The 19666-nt window shown below is 54.7% G+C and overlaps 2 protein-coding genes across 2 annotated transcripts; both read right to left on the bottom strand.

Annotated features, from left to right (window-relative positions):
* Positions 1-988: 988 nt before the first annotated feature.
* ROP33 (rhoptry kinase family protein ROP33) lies at positions 989-8004 on the bottom strand. The gene is made up of 3 exons (XM_002367398.2): positions 5033-8004; positions 4481-4590; positions 989-3733 (listed from the first exon to the last, which is right to left on the bottom strand). The coding sequence occupies exons 1-3, from the start codon at positions 6133-6135 to the stop codon at positions 2706-2708; spliced, it is 2241 nt and encodes a 746-aa protein (XP_002367439.2). The 5' UTR covers positions 6136-8004; the 3' UTR covers positions 989-2705.
* A 2228-nt stretch (positions 8005-10232) lies between these two features.
* Positions 10233-19666, bottom strand: TGME49_201140 (hypothetical protein). Its single transcript, XM_002367399.2, has 10 exons — positions 18433-19666; positions 17564-17923; positions 16292-17103; positions 15795-15923; positions 14953-15108; positions 14725-14811; positions 14164-14281; positions 13532-13714; positions 12721-12860; positions 10233-12027 (listed from the first exon to the last, which is right to left on the bottom strand). Exons 1-10 carry the CDS (start codon positions 19196-19198, stop codon positions 11623-11625), a joined length of 3156 nt encoding a protein of 1051 aa, XP_002367440.1. The 5' UTR covers positions 19199-19666; the 3' UTR covers positions 10233-11622.

Genomic DNA, 19666 nt, shown 5'->3' with positions numbered 1-19666 from the left:
ACCGGAGAGGCGCAAACACATTTGAAAAGGAAGGTTAGTGAGTCGGACGAACTTGAATTCTCTTTCGCGTCTTTGCCTTTCGCGTGAACCTAACCCAGAGGTGGAAAAAGTCTATCTGGACCGGGCGGGTTCGTCGCTTAAAGAAAGGTTAGGCGTATAGCAGACGCAATCCATAGCTTTGTCGAGTTCCGAGCAATCGGTGCTGGCAAGCGCACACTCCGTTCTCGCCCTTTGAACCTAAGAAACCCGGACTGTAGAACGCGCTCGTTCGTTCTGTGGTGATAATATGCCTCCTGTTCGGTGCCCACGAAACAAGAACTGTACACAGCGACACTCGAATCCGTCTTGTTGCGGAAGTTTCTCTTCTCTCAGTCTGTCACGGACGCTTGCCTTGTCACGACAGTTCAAATCGCAGCTACATCCTTCTTCATGCATGAGGTTCCTACACCCTTGTGACACAAAGACACAGAAGAGTTGAGGCCTTCTGAAACACTAATCGTTTGTCAGCCATCGGCAGTGTGGCTCATGGAAGAAATCACTCAGTCAGAGCGGGAAACAGCTGGAAGTGTAGCTGGTGGAAGGACGAGCAAACTAACAGTCGCACGCTCCGTGTCGGTTAGGCTACAGCCGAAAGGAGGCGGCAGAAAGGTCTGTTGCTCGAACAGTTTGTGGGTGAATGTTGCTTTCTTCCATATTCCAGAAACAGAGAGTTACCTATAAAATCCTGAACCCCAAAGATGATTTTTGAAAACGAAGGAAACCCTCTTCACATTTGGGAGTTGCAGGCAATGGCTGAACCTTAGAGCTGAGCTTGATTCCCAAACTACAATCGATGGTCCCAGTCAAGAAGACAGCCTCAACCCATCAACGAGCGGAACTGAAAACAAAACGTCCACACCTTCATATATATATATATATATGTATATATATCGAAGAGGTGCGTCATCACGCATGCCACTGTTATGAGCATTGATTGCCTGTACACGCACTCAGCAAATGTCGGAAACAGTTGACGCCTTTGCGTGTACGTGTAGTTATGCTTTCCTACAGAGGAAAGGGGCACATGTTCCCTACTGTGTTGCTTTCTTATTGCAACACCTGTTGTCACGACAGTGCAGAACATGGTCGGTGAAACAACAAAAGTCGCCTTTTGCGATGATCTTGGAACGCTACCCTCGCTGGGCTGTTTCTTCGCGGCACCTAAAACGCCGCGAACCGGGCCACCCTCTTCCACTCCTCTCAGGTGTCATATCCTCTTAAAAATATCTTGGGCACCCAAAAGGCAAATTCATAGGGTCTGTCTCAGTGGTAGAGGCATGTCTGCTTTATTTGCATGAAAATAACGATCCGGGAACTGTCGGCCGCGAGGTGTCGTGGCAACCGTGTGGGCGAGCAGGATGGGTTTCGGAGAACGGTTGATTAGAGGTCTTGGTATTTCGTTAGCAAAGCGTCAAAGAGTTAAAAAAACTTCAGGCTATGGGGACACCCCTGGCGTGGTGTTCAAGAGCAAAAGGTTCCTCTGGAGTCGGCACAAGGCAAGCGTCCGTGGCGTCCTTCAACCCAGTTGACAAAACACACGCCGACCCAACAACAGCGAGAGTAAACAATACAGAAGGCAAGAAGCGTGGCCTTCCTGTGGTGGTTCCATGAGTGAACCAACTAAAACTCGAACACTTATTTCGCTTTCCAGTGTAAGGAGTCATACATCAAGAGGCGCATGGAGTATCCAGATTACTGAACCGGCTGTCGATATTTTCCCCTGGAACTGATGTGTGTGCGTCGCATCCCTTTGTCGCCCCTGTATCCACGCGAATACATAGTTGGATCAGTGTCTCTGTGTATAGGTCGCCAGTCCCGCCTCTGAATATTTCCGATTGTGGACGTCCTGCTACATGGCGCAGTACGATCTCCTTCGGGAGGGGTTGTTACATCTGAAGGCGGTTCATGAGTTGCACCATGCAGTGCCGATTTCTCGGAAAAACCATGTGTGTGTTTGCCTGTGCATGCCATTTTCTTCTGGTCAGTGTCAGTATTTTGCACGACGGGTGCTCCGCCCCTCCGTCGATATGGCATATCACCGGCAGACACAAACGTAGTTAAACAAGAAGTATTTGAGCCAACATTGAGTTCGAAAGTCCGTGTACACACGAGCGTTTCGCTGCAAACGCGTCACCGTTCGAGATATCAAATAGAAACAGAGGAAACAGACTCCAGGCGCGTCTTACTGTCCTGCGAGTCTCTCGTTTGTCAGCGTTCTTGGAGGTGTTTGAAGCTGTGGACCCCCGTATACATTTGGTGCGTACGATGTGTGTCCTCCCCGTCTGTGAACTCACTTGCCCACGATGTTTCGTGTTATCTACTTCACCTGGCCTTTCTTGCCTGTCCCACACACCTCTTTTCTCCCGGTGCGCTGCAGTGCTCGTTCACCCGCTCACGTTTTTTTCCCTCCTTTTCGCGTATTTTCCATTTCACCACCCTCCTCCGTCCCCATTCCTCCTCCAATACTGGCTGCGCCAGAACCACCTTCTCGCTTCTTGTGAGCCTCGCACTCCGCCTCTTGTGCGTTGATACCACGCCAACGGCGGCAGGCCCCGTTTCAAAGAAGAATCGTGTTCGGCCGGAAGGGTCGCCTTCTCTCTCATGTCTCCTTCTCCTTCTCCCCCACGCGTCTCTCGCCGCAAGTCCCTCCATTCGACTTGGCCATCCTATCGATAAAACGTCGCGCGATTTTGGAAGTCTCCAGGGAACGGCGCCGGGTGTTTAAGTTGTTCGAGCGTTTCGAAGTCGACGCCGTCGAAGAAACTGTGCCCCAGAGCTTCCTCAAGCGTGAATCTTCTGCGAGGATTCGCCTCCGTCATCTTATCACTCAAGTCGTGCAGCTTGTCTACGTCGGCTGTCTTCGGGTACCGCTTCGCCAGCTGCTTGAGGCAGACGCCGAGGGCGTACACATCAGACTTTGCGGTGTTCAAAATGACTTGGTCGTGAGGGTCTATCTCAGGGGCCAAGTAGCCCCGGGTGTAGACGAGGTACTTGTCTGCGTCCGCCGGCACTCCGATCGGCCAGACGCCGTCGAAGTCGGCGAGGAGCACATGGCCGTCGTACCCCACGAAGAAATTTGTCAGCTTGATGTCTCTGTGTAAAAAGCCTTCGCGGTGCAGCTTCTGGACTGCGTACAGCATCTCAGCTGCAGCGTACTTGACGTCGACGGGAAGCGACCGCTTGCACAGGTAGTCTCGAACGTCGCCTCGCGTCCGAGGCATCACCATGAAGGCCATGAACAGCTTCTTTTTCCTCCTGCGGCGCTCCCCCTCATTCGCCCGCGGCTTCCAGTCACCCAAGTCAGAGATCCACGCTCCGTAAGCTGGCAGGATAAAGGCGTTCTTCGGCGCGGCCCAAAGCTGCCCATTCACTTCCAGGCCCACGCGCGTCCCGTCTCGTTCGTCAAAAACGCGCGCCTTCACCACCAGCGGCTCTTCGAGCATCTGCGCGTTGGCATCATCGCCTGGCGACGGGTCCGTCGCGTGAGTGATCCCCGGCCTGACGCGAGACAGCCCCAGCGCACGCATCGCCGACTTCACCAGCGCTCTCAGCTCCTTCGACGGAGTCTCCACGAGCATCACCATGCGATCCTCGCGACGCATCTGCTCTTTCAGTCTACGGAACTCGGGGACCGCATTCACATCCACCCGAGGCACCTTACTTAGGAACCTCCGCCACGACAGTGGCAGCTTCCCTGGGAAAAACACAAAATGCCAACAAGCGACACACACATCGTCAACATGCGACGGCGGCGCCGCGAACGCCCTCTCAAGCAACGAGGGCAGATAGCCCCTGTCCGGGAGACGAAGACGACGAAGGAGTCTCGCCGGAGATCGACAAAGCGACAGCGGGGGAAACTAAGAAGTGGAACAGACAGAAAGTCTTCGCACGGTAGTGCAGCGAAACCGAAAAAAACAGCGAACAAACGAAAGACTGGAGTCTCATTGCGAAGCGCTGATACGTCACGTGAAAACAACCTACACCTTCACCCACACTCAGCAACCCTGTCCCTGGTGCACCTTGGCTACAAGGAAAGACGCATGTTTTGAAAATCAGTGCGAAAAGGCAACGATGACAAAGTCTGCATGCAGAGAGGCAACGCACAAACGGTTACCGGAGCCACAGAAAACATGTCAACGAACATCGTCTGCACAGAGACAGCCAGGAGCACATAACCCATACAGCAACTATCCCGTCGTTACTCGACATATTTCCTGCAATCACTACTGGCACATATGCATGTATATCCATTTATACGTATATATATATATATATATATATATATATATATATATGTAGAGAGAGAGAGAGAGGGGAGGCAAAGTGACAGAGAAACACACACGCCGGTGGGGCAGACACAGACAGATGCAGGTACATACACAGGTGAATGTTCGGTGATGTGTGACGCCGGGAGCAAGTACAGACGCGCATGCAGGCCTACCGCGAGCGATCAGACGCATTTTCCTGGCGCCCGAAAGGACTGCCGTTGGTACCGCTTTGATAGCGTTCCACGTCGACGAAGCAATGTCCGTGAGAATCTGCAGTCCTCTCCTGAGACACAAGGAAACGCGGCACACGGCAAGGGTCTTTGGCGTCGCTTGCAGGCACTCTGAAAAGCAACATGGGAGGCGTGGAGAAAGACGCGGGAGGCAGCAAAGCCTGATAGGACCTGCATGCACGCATCAGCCTTGCAGTGCACTTTCGCCGGCACACAGTTTGCAGACTGTCGGGCGATACACAGAACGCAGAACGCCCCCCCCCCCCCCCCCGCAGACCCGCAAAGATCCGTGTAAGTGATGGAAGCTGACAAGGATCCAGAGGCAGCCCCATGTCATCGACGCATGCGAGATCGCCCCCACCTTGCTCTGCTCCACCTGTGCCTCCCATCATTCACCCGTTCACCCAAAATCGTTGTGGCCACGCTTGCCGCTTGTTTCTCTAGTTTCGTCTCCTGCGTTGTCTCCCCTTCTTCACGGTCTTCTGTGTATAGTACCTGTGGCGCCTCTCGCTCCGGCCTCTTCGGCAGGACGACCCGCAACTGTCACTCTTGTCCTCTGTCGCGGATTGCTCTCCACTGTCATCATTCGCCGCACCCGCACCGGCTCCAGGGCCTGTCGAGGTCTCATTCGCTGGGTTGGTGTCAGCCTGTTGATTGGCAGGAGAGCCGGGAGGCACTGGCGCCGCTCCACTCTGCTTGCCTCCAATCGGCTTGTTTCCGTTGCCGTCGCCAGCGGCCCTTCCACGGGAAGGCGCGGGAGGCCGGAGGTGGTGGAGGTCGCGTATCGCGCCCGCGTCGACTGGCGCCTCTCGCTGGGCCGCCTCGAGGCTTGTGCCGACCGCCTGTTTGTCTCTGTTGCGGCCTTGAACTTCCAACGGCGACGGTAACGAAACGCGGGGCGCTAGGGGACCTAAGTCGCCAGACGCTTGGCCTACGTCCTCACCACTAGGCGACGCGAGGGCGACGGCATCCTCCCCTCTCTCCGGCTCGCTACTGACAGCAGAAGACTCGGGACTGCTTGTCGCACTCGAAACTTCGCTATCAGTCGGTCGTTCCTTTCCAATCAGGACGTCTGCTCCAACCAGGTGAGAAGCCTCCTGAGATTCTAGCGAATCCGCAACTTCTGCGCTTTCGCCTGACGCAGTGTCGCTCTTCACAGAGGCATCGAGGCTCTCTGAAAACGCCCTGCCAGCGAGTGGATCTTCGCTGGTTGTCGCCTCCGAGTTTAGCGCTTCGACAGTTGTCTCCTCGCTTGTGGTTTTCGCGGCCAGCGGATCAGAGCCTACTGAGTCACTCATCAAGACCGACTCGGTTGCAGGCGCGACGGTCGCCTGCTGCGAGGAATTAGAGTGTTCCCCCGCATTTTCTGTCTCCGCTTCAGAGTTGTCCGACGGACTCAGCGCCAAGGTTAGCGAGGGTGACGCTGTATTTGCCTGGCTTCTCTCCTGTGTCTCATTGTCACTGGCGGGAGCACCCGAAGCGAGTTTCGCGTCCGACGCAGCCAGGGACGACGCAGTGGTGAGACACAGAGTAAAGAAAAGAAGCAAAACACATAGCCGCGCCATGGTGGAACATGGAAAGCGGCGTGGAGAAGCCATGTGGTAGAGAGGAGAGATGGGGAATGAAAAAGGAAGAACGGAGGGCGAGAAACCCGGGGTGCGCGCCCAAAATCGGTTCTCTTCTTCCACGTTCCGAGAGAGGGGCTTGCACTTGGCGGACTTTGTCTTGAGAGAAAGGCAGACCGAAGCAGCGAAGAAAAACTGGAAGAAACGAACTGAGTGGGAGTGCCAAATCTGATCTTTGAAGGTCGTTGTTTACCGCATCCACGTTCTACCGCGCAATTCACAATCATGGTTACGCGCCTCGTTGCTTCCTCTTCTGAACCAAGGAGGTTTCAAGCGCGCCGGCAGTGCTAGCCGAGGAAACGAATCACACGCGCGCCCAAAGAACAATGTGAGAAGGGAAGGGATTCGATGCCTTCGCTTCTTCCTGCCCCTCCGGTCACGTTTTTGTTCACAAAGATAATGAGGACACTAACTGAGGACGGCGGTTTCAACAAATCGAGTTAAAATCTTCACACGAAGTTGTAGGTTTACAGAAAACATGTATATCTACCTTTAGACAAATCGATCACACATGCGTGACTCCCGATACAAAGTTCACAAAAAATTCTCCTTTGCGTTTCCTGAGCTCGATAGGCCAGAGTCGAAGGCGCCGCCGAGCTCAAAAATCGAAACCGCGTTTGACAGAGTCTGCAGGTCCTGCATGAGAAACATTCACTTTTTGGTCCCGCGGTTGTCGGCCCGAAAAAGTGTCTAGGATCTTTGGAGGATCGTTATACAAACTGCATGCGTTCCCTCTTAAACACGCATCACGTGGAGGGTCTACTGGCTGCTTGCGAGGTGCAGACGAGGCAGAAGAAAACGAGAGACGCGGGAGAGATAAAGACAAGAGCGCAGACCAACGCAGAAACAAGGAGGCACGGTTGCAAACCGCAGCAGGTGAAAGAGGAACGACGGCGTCGCTCCAGAGTGAACTTCGTTCTGGCGACTTTGGTGGAGAAACAAAGTGGAGGCCGCGGGCGTTAACAAAGGCACAGCAGAGAGGCCTAGACGGGGAACTCCACAAGAAACGAGGGCAACGCCGAGCAGGTGTATCGAAGGATATAAATTCGCAGTGCCACGAGGAGTGCTCAACGGTGCCTCTCACAGGCTTGAGCACTCGTTGCTGTGAGTAGGTGCTCGGCTCTGTCCCGTAAGGCAGGTCGAATTCGCAGAGCCGCGTCTCCTGCATACGAGAAGACGGAGATGAGGTTTGAAACAAGATGGATGAATGCCTCTGGCGTTACTTTTCTTCACGAGCTGACAACGGGTTGCACGGGGAATCAGGCAGCAGCTCTCGGAGCCAGTTGCGAGCGCGAGCTGAGCAACAGGCGAGGAAGTGTTTGCACGACTATCTCCAACCCCTCTCATGAAAGGCCTTTCTCCGATTTCAGTTGTAAGAGGCTCGCAATGACTCGGAAAATTGGAGAGCGCAAGCAGACTCACAGTCGTCACAAGCGAGAAAAACGGCAAGCAGCCAGAGCCGGCCGTGCTTCTCGTCTCCTGCTCGTCGACATCGGGACACGCCAGTTTGCGCCTATCGAACAACGGTCTCGCAGAGGAATTGGTTTCACCTTTTTCCAGAGGCGAACTGGCGGTAATAATTACCTCTCTGAGAGTAAACAGGTTGATTCCAGCGCGGACGTTACTCCGACCTGGCCGCGTTACCGGGAACGATCGAGCAGCTCAGAGCGCCCGCCCACCACTTTTTGCGAAGCCGAGCGCGTTCCTCACAGGTTGCTCCGCGTCGGATTTGCAAGACTGGACGAGCGTGCGAGTAGAGATCCGCGAAATGCAGCAGCCACAGCTGCGACGAAAGAGAAGACAGAGCGGAAAAGATCCAGGCCCATGCCAACCAAACCCCAGTATACCTGAACTGCCCGTAGGACAGCTGCCCGTGCCCGCGGAAAAATTAACGGGAATGTGTGCCCCCCGCGGCCGCGCTGTTGGAAACGCCACGCCCTCTCTGCACTGTGGCGACGATGCAGACGGCTTTCCTTTCTCGTCTGCCTCCTCAGTTTCTCGGTTTACACGGTTTCCTCTGAATCTGGGAGTTGCTGGGCACATGTCGAAAGAAACTCCGGCGTTCCCCAGAGAAAAGGCATTGTCCGCGTCCCCGGAGCTAGTATTGCCTGGGGTGTCGGGTAAAGGCGCGCCGATTGACCGGAAGGACATTGGAGAAAAAACGAGGGGGACTAACCATAGGGAGAGGGAACGGTGGGTGCCCAACTGGTTGCTCGTCGCCTCTGTCCGTTTTTCACAGAGGAAAAAAAGAGACGATGAACGAGATAGGCGGGAACCACGTGCGGTGCATTTTGCACGTGTAGCAGCGACACAGGTATGAGTGACACAACCAGACACACAGAAGAAATCCGAATTAACCTGCAGACAAACAGACAGTAGACGCAGATGTCTACGGAGACGGCACAAGATCATCTTCGTGAGAGATGACGAGACGGATGTTTCCTATCATTCACGCGAACGCACCCCACGTATCTTCGTGCCCACCTTCCTACGTCGCGGTACACGTCTGCCGGCGTACCAGATAGAGAAAAAGGGACTTTCACACTTACGCGTGCCTGTGAGGCTTTGAATCTCAGAGGCCTTTTGGAACATCTGAAAAGAAGATGGAAGGGAAGGTAACAGGAACGTCCGATACAGGGATACTTATCGGACTAGCGTCTGCGTAGGAGTTTTCTCTGAAGGACTATCAAATGAAGCAATGCACTCCAAAACACAAGTCTGAGCGTCAAACACACCTTCTGCGTACAACTTAACCGAACGTGACGCCCCTGGATGCAGAATTGCTCTACTAACGCAATATAGCTTGGATCCGGCAAATAAAGGCATTCGGGAATGAAACTATTAGCCCAACTCGAAGTATGATTACTCTCCATGAAAGGCGAGCTGAGGGCCATCCTGCCGGTCTCGCCTCTCTTACCAGAACTCACCTTTTCGTGGTCGTGTGACGAGAAGAATGATTCTGTAGAGCGTAGATGAACTAGGTATTCTCTGCTGCCAATCTGAGGGGAGTCACCATCAGATACAAAGCCGAGTGTGTCTGAAACAGAGGAAACTGCAAATCATGTGCCTGTCTGCTCTCCAAAGGCGCATCAAAGAGAGCTGGAACTAGCCTATGTCTTCTGTACTCTGCTGCCACCACGTTAACTAGTTTGGCACCTAAAAGCATCCACCTTCGAGCTGAGTCCTCTTACGCCTATGGGTGAGACAAGCCATTAAGAAACACTCAGACCAGATGATCCGATCAATGTCGCGAAAGGAAGATATCATCCGAAACGATGCAATGAAAAAACTGAAGGGTAAATCTAACGTGGAAAACACGCTCCTACACAAGGTCTCCCTGTAGGATTGCCTCTCCTTTGCGGAGACGTAAGCCACGCTCCTCCTTAACCATGCGTTTTCAACAAAAACGAGATCACTCTCTTGCTTGCTGACCGTATGTCACATGTAGACGGCACAGGGATGCAGCTCACCGAAGCCGTTGCGAAAATTGCTTAGAAACAGGGCATGAGTTAGCATATTATCAGGGCGTGCACGTCTTTATTTTCCTTCTTCTCGTGTATCCACTACTTCTAGCTGTCCCACGCAGTTCAACGGGGAGGTGGTGTACATCAAAGCGCGGCTTTCTACGCCTGAAGGATTGCTAGAACCATTTCATCAGAAGTAGCGGAAACGCAACACTAGGGCAAACCATACCAATCAGGTAACACCTGAAGCTAGATGGGTTTAGTTCGTCCTACTCTTACGTCGGTGTACCCTGAAATGCCGAACGCGCCAATGTACCTTTCGTGTTTCATATCGGATCTTTCTTACTCTGACCCATTTGTCGTGGCTGTCGGTTGTAAGCAGAAACTGATGCAAAAGTGAAACGTCTTATGGCTTGCTATCTGCAGTGCGTTTCGCCTACGACGCCTCGACAAGTGTATCAAAATAACGACGCAGGGAGAACCTCCCTCTGGAGGCTACAAAGCGTTCTAAGCAGTGCCCGACTGTTTGGGTGAGACAGCGGAACGCTGTTCGAATGTATAGGGCGGCAAACGGACCGGAACGCCCTGTCCCCCGGCTGAGTGCGCGCCGGCAAAAAAAGTAGAGCATGGTTACAAAGGAAACACGGAGTGCAGAGGAAGTCTCACACACACCGGGTGAGGGAACAACGCGGCAAGCGCTGTGAGATTTGGAAGCGAATCAAGGAAAGAACGAAGTCCGAAAGGCACGAGCAGACTAGTTGTAGGGGGCACAGCAAACGACAGGTGGCGCGTGGACATAAAAAACAGCCGACAGCTGGTGGACGGTGCAAAGGCAGGAGTGAAAACTGAACAAGTGAGGGTGAAGGTAAACGCCCAGACGCAGAGCACAGCTGCCGAAGACAGGAGCAACACAGATGCTGCAGACAGGAGGGAAAAAGGCCCACGAGAGAACGAGAGGGTTTTAGGACCGTAGAAACCGGTGACAGACAGTGGATGCAGAAAAAAAAACAAAGCGAGAGGGAAAAGACTGGTTGAAAAAAGCAAAAGGACGAAGAAACAAAGCAGGGTGATAAGAAAGGAAAGACAGCGCAGGGACAATAAGAAAACTGCACTCCCGCAACAGTTTCTAACGGAAATGCAGAGAGTGCGAAATCGCGGAGAGAATCTCAAAACAGCAACTCAAAGGACCACTACAAGAACAGGGTGACAAACGCGGCGTCGATACCAGAGACGAATCCCGCTCGCGAGCATGTCCTGACGTCAACAGGAAGGAAGCGAGATGTCGACTTGTCTCGAAGTCCTCCTGTCCACAGAAAGCCTCTTGTCCCTGTTTGTCTACCGTAACCTTTTGCGCCGTCACGCAGAGAACGACGGACGAGACGCGCGAGTTCGTCTGTTTCTCATTCTGTCTTCGCTCCCTCCCTCAGTCTTGTCTTTCCTTCTCTTTCCTCTGGTTCTCTCCCACATGTGTTGAGACGGTATCACCTGGCAAGTTGGCCATTTTTTGATTCGATCAACGTTTATTTTCAGCTGTGTTTTTGTCTCGTCTCTGTGCCCTACGTGCAGGGGCTGGTGTCGAGCTCTCGCCTACGTTTCCCTTTTTTTTCAGGCCAACTTAAGGCACACGAGGCAGTCCGCAGGGAAGTTCCAAGCCCAAACCCTCCCCCTTCAATTGAACAGCCTTCGCTGCTTCTCCTAAGCACCTCCAGCTGTTGACGAGCCGAGGTCACCTTAGGAACCCTGTTCCCCAGAGTGTGGGGGTTGCGCAAGGAAGGAAGGACGACCCCGTGTGTCAGAGACAGATCACATGTACGTCGTCGGCAAAACAAACAAACGTCAACACAAGAAAGGCGCCGCGGACAAGACCGCGCATGCAAAGTGTTCAGAACTCTGCTGGTTCCAGATGTTCCAGAGGCACTCGGTAGAGACTCCACGGATGTCGAGGGAGAAAGTCTCCCTTTGTCTCTTTGTCTCTGGGCTCTGGGGCCGCGTCCCATTACTCGAAGTCGTAGTCGACCTCAGTCTCATGGAGGCTGTGGTGCTGGTCGAATGGTTTGCCTCCGTCTCGGCTCGCTGTCTGGCCCGTTCGTGTTTTGTCGCTTGTGCCAGGCGTGTGGGCAACAGCCGCGTTTCTCTCTTCCGCTCGACTCTCCTCTCGCCTCAAGGCCTCTAAATCGCTGTCGAGGAGAGAACGCCGGCCGTCAAGGTCGTCGCTCGACGCAGCCGCAGCGAAGCCGGGAGGGGAGTCATACGCCGCAGCGAGGGAAGAGGTCCGTGGCTCCTCTTCGCCCTCGCGGGCCTCAAACAGCGACGCGTCCGAGGCGCATGCAGGCGCCTCCGGCAGCGCCGGCGGCGCCATCCACTCCAAGTGCGCATCCAGCGACGCGCGATTTCTCATCACCTGACAGCGATCGCGTAGCGAAACAGATACCGAATCACAAGAAAATCATGCATTTCGAGTGCATTGGCAGCTAACAGGAGTGCGTAGAACAGACTCACACACAGACACACACTGAGCGGCCTCGAAGCTGCGGTAACAGAACACAACTTTGATACACAGTGGAGACACACGCCTTCTACTTCTGAATCAGAAGTTCACCTCGGAGCACGAATACACCACAGAAAAAGCTGCTGAATAATCCCTCGGAGACGACTACTCGCAGGACGCGGGGACTAACATACTACCACATGAGTAGTCGTTCTCGTTCGCTGTTGATACGAGTGATACCGGAATAGGAAATGAACACCAGCACAGACACACGGAACAACCGGGATACACAAACACGGACTGGAAAACAACCACGACAGAAGCAGGTGGTGAACCCAAGACACCGAAGACAACGTGAGAGAGGCTTCAACGTTCGAAACGATGTCTTCACGTACTCGACCGAATCCAACGGAAATACAGACAAACCTCTTCACCCACATTCATGTTTACATAAAAATACACATAGATATTTGTACATGTGCATGTATGCATGGTGAGCTTTCGGAACATAATATTCAGTGACTTTGTTTTTCTATTGGCACCACGCAGAAAAGAGAGAAGAGTTTCTTTCCACGATGGCTGTCGCACTTTTGTCTGCCGTCGCACCTGTTCGGCCGCTTGTCGATTGATGTACTTGAGGCAGGAGAAACTTGTGCCGCCTTCTTCGACTCTGAGTATGGCCTCGATTGCGTCAGCCAAGAGTGCATCTGAGTGAGCGAGCACCCACTCGGTAAAGGTTTCCTGGTCTGCAAAAAGCACAACAGACTCTCTTGTTTCTCGTCAGACAACAAGCATATGATGCTCCCGCCAGACAGGCGAAGCGGCAGACGTGCCTTTCACGGCACTGAAGAAGCCCTACCGTCACACCTGCGACAGGCCAGAACATCGCAAGCATGCCCCCAAAGCCAAGAGCACGATCGAAGCACTGTAGGTAAACGCCAGTTCTCAAGTGCAGTTCTGATTTCCCTGCGCGAAGCCAGCAACTTCTCCGCAGTAGGTGAGAGGGACACAGCTTCGTGGAATACGCGAGGCAGACACGCGAAGAAAGCACAACGCAGGCAAGGAAGAGACCCTAACGCAAGCACCGACGGTGCGTGAGCGGCACAGCCGCCAGCGATACTGTCTCCTAAAAGGAGACGAGAACATGAGAGCGGGAGGCTGTCTAGAAAACTCATCGATGCCATCAAGCCTAAACCCTCTCAGTCCTGTTCACTCGCTGAACTGTCACTCCTTTTGTTCTCTCTCCGTTCAGAGGTTCTCACGATCTCAGCACGCTCTGGTTTCGCATGCAATCAAGCAGCTCAGGAGGCAGTGTCTGAAATGTTTTGCCTGAGACGTTCTTCAATGTGCTGTCCGGAGAAAGCCTGGTCGCGGCCTTCATGCCCTTCACCATCTGTCGCCTTTGCAATTTCTGTACCTTGGATGTTGTCAAGAGCGGGACCTGAACACTTGATGTAAGTCGTTCGGAAGTCGAGCTTGTAAGGATTTTGGGCGGCCGCCTGTTGGAGCAGCAGGCGCGGGTTTAAGCCACGAGCGACAGCTTCGGCCTGGAGGCGGCGCAGCTTCTCTTCCAAGCGTACTTCCTCTTCCGGACGAGCGTCTTGAAAGAACCACAGGTCACACAGGACAAAGCAACGCTAAAGCCCGCTTGATTCGGTGTTCGCCGATGTCTATCTCTGAAGCCCGGTCTCCGTGAAGATGGGTGTCCATCTTTCCCATCTGTACATCTTCGCATAGACGAGGATGCGGTGACGTGAGTGCGAAAGTGTCTGTGAATGCCTGCATGAAAGCACTACGTTGCCTTCTGAACCGGCGTCAGCCGCTGGCTCCACTACGCACGAATGCTTTGCAGTATCTCTCTCCACCTCGGATCGCAGTCTCTCGCCGGGCTGCTCATCATGCTCTAGAGCGCCTGTACCCGAGATACTGTTCTCCCGCGGAAGGAAGAGAGACACACGCAGATGCTTCGGTGCGATAATGGAGAAATCTACACACACCTGTCTTGCTTGCTCGTCTGCAGATACAGCTGTATCGAGCTGTGGTACGAACCTTTTTGCTTGTCGTCGGAGAGAAGAGAGATTTTCTCTTTGATAGACGCAATCATGGCGCGCACCGCCTCCTTTTCGTTTTCGGGCGTCTGAGCGTCTGTCAGGCGTGCGATCGCTTCCTGACAAAAACAGAACGGGGCACCACGCAGGAGACGCGATCGGCGCATGCAGCACAGCGCTCCGACGTCAAGGCGCGCACCCGCGTAAAGAGGACAGGAGAGGCGAACCACGGGGAGAGAAGAAAGAAAACACTGCAGGCTAGACATTAGGAAACAGAGCAAAAAGGCGTGTAACGCGGGGAAAGCGAAGAGACAAAGGAGAGACGAAGGAACCAAATACGAGTGGACAAAGAAGAGAGGATGGAACAGAGAGGAGAGAGGACAAGCTATGCCAACTGAGAACGTCGCCGGCCAGGAACGGGCGAGAGGCAGAGAACGCAAAGAAGCGAAGCGGAAGCAGTGGAGGGAGAGACACGGGAGCGAGACATCGAGAGCAGAACATAGTGCGTCTCCACGTCTCCACCTTCGTTCCATTGGACATTCCTTCTCCACCCGCTGCGGACCTTTAGACTTTCAGTCAATTTCGCAAGTAACTCCTGCTTTTTCTTCGCGCACTGCTCTCTCTTCCGCTGCAGCTCCTCCAGTTGCTTCTGAAAACACACACCCCACACAACACAAATCCACCACCGCATGTTTTACCTGTTCCCTTTCGCGCCGACCACTGAGCTGTTTCTCTCCCTGTGTCCTCGCTCGACCTTCCTTCTTTCTCTCTCTCTCTCTCTCTGACCTACCTGCTTCTCCACATACTCCGCAGACACAAACTTGTTGGAACCCGGCGTGTGAATTAGGACGGCGTTCGACGCGCTTCCTTCGTGGAGCGCAGAGGGAGGGGATACCGCGGAGACAGCTCCCCCGGAGACGCCACTGAGTTGCGAGATTATTTCAACCTGCGACGCCCCAGAGACAACCAAGTTCTTCACGACTGCTGTACACCACCGTCCCAGTGGACTGCTCCAGCCAGCTGTACAACGGGTGCGTGTCAAGATCCGAAGACACTGAGATCATCCCCCATCAGTCACGCGCTACAGGGACTGCCTGGAGTGCTGGTCCCCGCGAGTCGACAGTCGGCGAAAAGGATTTCTTAGGTGCCATCGTGGCCAGCATCGGTGCACTGGGAGTCACCACGACACGAGCTCACACAGAGAGACGAAACCGGCGAGCGAATCCGGCGGAGACAGCGAGAGAGGAACCCGCGTAGAAAGGTTGAAAGATCCGCAAAGACAAGATGTGACTACATACACACACACACACACGTTGACGTATCTCGAGATCCTGGAAACTGAAGAAGCAAAACACGAATTTACACGCGTAGACACGAGGTAAAAAAGGTGCGAGTCCAGCTTGAGGCATGAATGAAGCACCACACAGAGATGCACATGCATCAGGTTAGACACCCACGGACGGTGTATATACATCTGCATATATATTCGTAACTCGAGAGATATATACTTACGGCACAGACATAAAGAAATTTCATTTATCGCACAGGGCTGGACGTGGATTCTGAGTTGACGATTGCGGTCCGAGAAAGAAACCGATAGCGCTGCCTTCGCCCCTTCGCACGCAAACTTACGACAAGAGCAGGAGCCCCAAATGCTCGCGGAGCATTCCGCCCGGCCTCCGCAGCTGCGGCTGGATCGGCGAACGTGGCGCGAACTGACTGTTGCCCCGGCTGTACGTCGACGTGAGCGACCTGGCCGAACTGCGAACAGAAGAAGAAGCCGATTGAGAAGGCGATCAAAGCCGCGGAAGCAGTGGAGACGTTAAGAGCTCGAGAGTGGCAAACACGATGCAGAAGCGCCGGAGGCCAAATCCGCAGAAAGAGCGAGATGAACAGGCAACTCTTCCTGATACGCGAGCGACGGATGTACAAAGTGAACAAACAGGGAAAACACGGTCGAGTGTGGAACGCATGCGAAATGCAGAGGCGGTATTCCCTTGTTTTCCATTCGTCGTTAGTCGAGCGACAGACCAGCTCCCGACACTTGCACCCCAGCCGCAGATGCCCAGATGTATGCGATTCTCCACAGAAAGAAACGAAAAAGGCGAACCTCGACCCTCGAACCTCACCATGGAGCAGAAGGAGAGCATGTTTTCATGTGTGAGAAAAGGGCCTGGAACACCTGCAAGCCTGAGGACGACGGGTGCGGTCCCAGCAGTGTTCTCTGCGCCGCAGCAGGTCGCGCCTTCGTCGTGGAAGCCGGGGCCCCCTGTCTCTCTCCACGTCCCCTCTTCGAACGGCCGCTGCATCGCTGGCCGGCCTGGAGCCTCGGGGCCGCGAGGGTTCTCCTCGCCACGCCCCGAGACCCAGTTGGGCGGGGGGCCGCCGGTCCCGAGCGGCGGACGTCCGGGCGCGTCGGAGCCCAACGGGCCTGCAGGTGGCCCGTGTCGCAGGGGTGGAGGGCCGGGCCTCAGGCCCCCGCCGTTTCGGGGGGGCCCAAAGTACGGAGGCGGAGCAACCATGGCGTGCGTCGGATTCGGTAGAGGGCCAGAGGGCGGAAACCCAGAAGAGGCATTGAGGAACATCGGACCTTCTCCGTTTCCCGGCACCGCTCTGCCGCCAGCCGCGCCCATGACCAAAGGCGGGGGGTACGGCGGGCGACAGTGCCCGAGGGACCCGTCCCCGGGGCGGGGACAGAGGCCGGCTGGTGGGCCCGTGAGGGGCGGAGCAGGCGAAGGAAAGTGAGGAGGACAGCTCGGCGGAGGAAAGGAATGAGGATGTGAAGGATGCTGCGACGAGAGGGAAGGTCGAAAGTGGTTGTCACTTTGACTGTGCGGGACAGACGGAAACGCAGTCGGAGCAGGCGGAGGCGGGGGACGGCACATCTGGGCTCCAAAGGGCTGCAGAGAGTTCGGTTCCGCGCCCGCGGCGTCAGGGCGACCTAGGAGACACAGGGAGAAGAAACCAAAGGACTGGAAGGCGACGGAGCAGCGGGCGCGACGCTAGACACGATACGGAGACTACAGAAAAGAGGGGAGCCGCGCAGAAAAAGAGGAAGATGTTCTGGACCCCGACGGGGAAACCACAAAACCGACCCAAAGAGGGCGAAGCACATGGAGACCCGACCCGCACGGAAAGAGAGGCCTGGCCCCATCAAGTGTAGACACACACCGGAGCGGGGAATCGTGGAAAGCAGGAAGGATGAAGCGCATAACCGCAGGAAGACACGTGAGAAGCAATGAGACTAGAAATCAAGTGGAAAGACAGGGGGATGAAGAGATGTGCACACACCCCCGCCCACTGCGAGAAACGCGTCGGAAGCGTTCCTTCTCTCCGTGCTGCGGCGTACACAACTCGGCCCCTGAACCGCAAACGCATGTTCTTCGCCTTCTGTCTCTCACCTCCCATACCCGGTGTCACGGCCTGAGCGAGACGCACGCCCTCGGGTCCCCTGTGTCGGCTCCCATCGTCGAACGCATGCTGCTGTCTTTGAGCCCCTTCGTGCCTGTCTCCTGGGAATCCCGTCGTGGCATCTTCGGGGCCTCGCTGCCCCAGAGCGAAGCCCTGGGCGGGCGCGGAGACCGGCGACAAGCGAACGACGGACCCAGACAGAGGGCCTCTGTAGTCGCCGTCGGTGGCCCCGTAGGAGGACTTGAAGGGAGGAGGCAGCTGCGACGAAGTCGAAGGATGCGCCGGTCCTACTCCATCCCCTCGAGGACGAAGAATGAGAGGAGATGCCGAGGTGGACGCGCCGACTGGACCTGAGAGACCATGCACACCAAAAAAGAGAACGAGCAGGTGCTTGGCGGAGGACTGGCGCGCATGCGATGGTTGACGAAAGAGACACCCGCGTCTCCAAAGCCAGCGCCGGCTCTTAAGGTTAACGAAAAACGCTCCACACACAGACTGCCAGCGGGTGTCGCGCTCACCAAGTCGCCTCTGTTGAGGAGAGCCGCAAGGGAGACTTACTCAGATTCGTCTTGATCAGAGGAAGACTCCTCTGGCTGACTCACTTCGTTCAGATCTTCCCCACAGACACAACAGAACAGGTTTTCATAGTCCCACATATGCGTCTCATCTTCATGTCAGTGAATTCATATCTATATATATATATATATATAGATATAGAGATATAGATATAGATATATAGATATAGATATATATAGATATATAGATATGCATGTGCGTATCCACACGCGTGTAATTTCGATGAGAGCAAAGCATGCTGAGGTTGACTGGTGAGACAGGCAGAGACGATTTGGGCATTTACCTGCGCCTTCGTCTTCAATTTCAACAGCTCGTTCATCTCTGTTCGTTTGCGAGCAGGGACTGAATTGAATGCCAGTGCAGGTCTCGCGTTCGTCTGGAGTGTCTCCGCCGTGTCGTCCCTCTGTCTCCTCACGCCTTCCTGAGTCCTCCCTTCTCCCGCTGCGGCTGTCTCCGCCTGCCTCTTCTCGAAGGTCTCTGTAGCTGTCTCCTCTGGCATCGCGTCCTCTGTCTCTTCGGTCCATCCCAGGGTCGTCGGAGAAGCTCCGTCGTCGCTCTCTCCTGCTCGAGTAGTTGTCTTCCCTGTGGTCTGTTCGGGGCCCTGGGGTTCTCCATTGAGTTCGCTCTCTCTCTCTGCTTCTCTGTCGGCTTCGGTAGGAGATATCTTCGTCTCTTCTTCTGTCTCGACCTCGTCGAGCAGACTCGTAAGAAGGCGTCCGGCTCCGACTTCGTCGGGGGGCGTAGCCCTCGACCTCGGGGGAGTTTCGCTGTCTATACCGTCGCCAAGAGAAGGCCCCCAGTCTGTGGTCGGATGGACACGGGTGTCTCCTCCTTTCTCGCTCGTGTCTGGAGTCTTCTTTGTGTCTGCGCAGGTAACTCTCCCTCTCTGCATCTCGGTCGCGCCGCCGTTCGCCTTCGCCGTAAGACAACTGGGTGCCCCCCGCGCCCCTGCGTCCTCTCTCTTCTGCTCTTCTGAACTCCTCGCCTGGCGCCCTCCCTTCTTCTTCTGCTCTCGCCGAAGTCGAAGAAAAAGACGAAACGGCAGCCATCGTGGTCAGCAGGCGCGCTCAGGGGAGAAGCAGATATGAGCGAGGGCAGACGACCTTCAAGACCTGAACGAGGAGTCGAACTCGTACGATGTATCCTCTCCCCAGAGAAAGGTCTCGGGAAGAGGCAACGCTCGATCAGAAAACGAGAGGGTAGAGCGCGTAAAAAAAGAGAGGCGCGGCGCTCGAGGAGAGCGACCCCATGTGCGTGGAGGCAACTAACGAGCTGAGACCGAGAAAAACCGTACAGGAAGCGTGGAAGAGAAGGGAAAGAAGAGAAACTGGGCGGGGGAATCCAGCGAACTGAAGGTGAGAAACAGAAAACGCGTTGCCCCGTTGAGTGTCGACCAACGGCGATTCGAGAGAGTTGTGGCTTCCTGTCCTTGGGGTTTACTTTGGTGAAAATAGAAGAAAATGAGCACGGAATCGAACCACGTTCCAGGGAAAAAAAGAGAAAGGAACAAACGCGAG

This window comes from Toxoplasma gondii, chromosome VIIa (assembly GCF_000006565.2).
Source record: "Toxoplasma gondii ME49 chromosome VIIa, whole genome shotgun sequence".
Lineage (NCBI taxonomy): Eukaryota > Apicomplexa > Conoidasida > Eucoccidiorida > Sarcocystidae > Toxoplasma > Toxoplasma gondii.
This window is presented reverse-complemented; position numbering and strand designations above follow the sequence as displayed.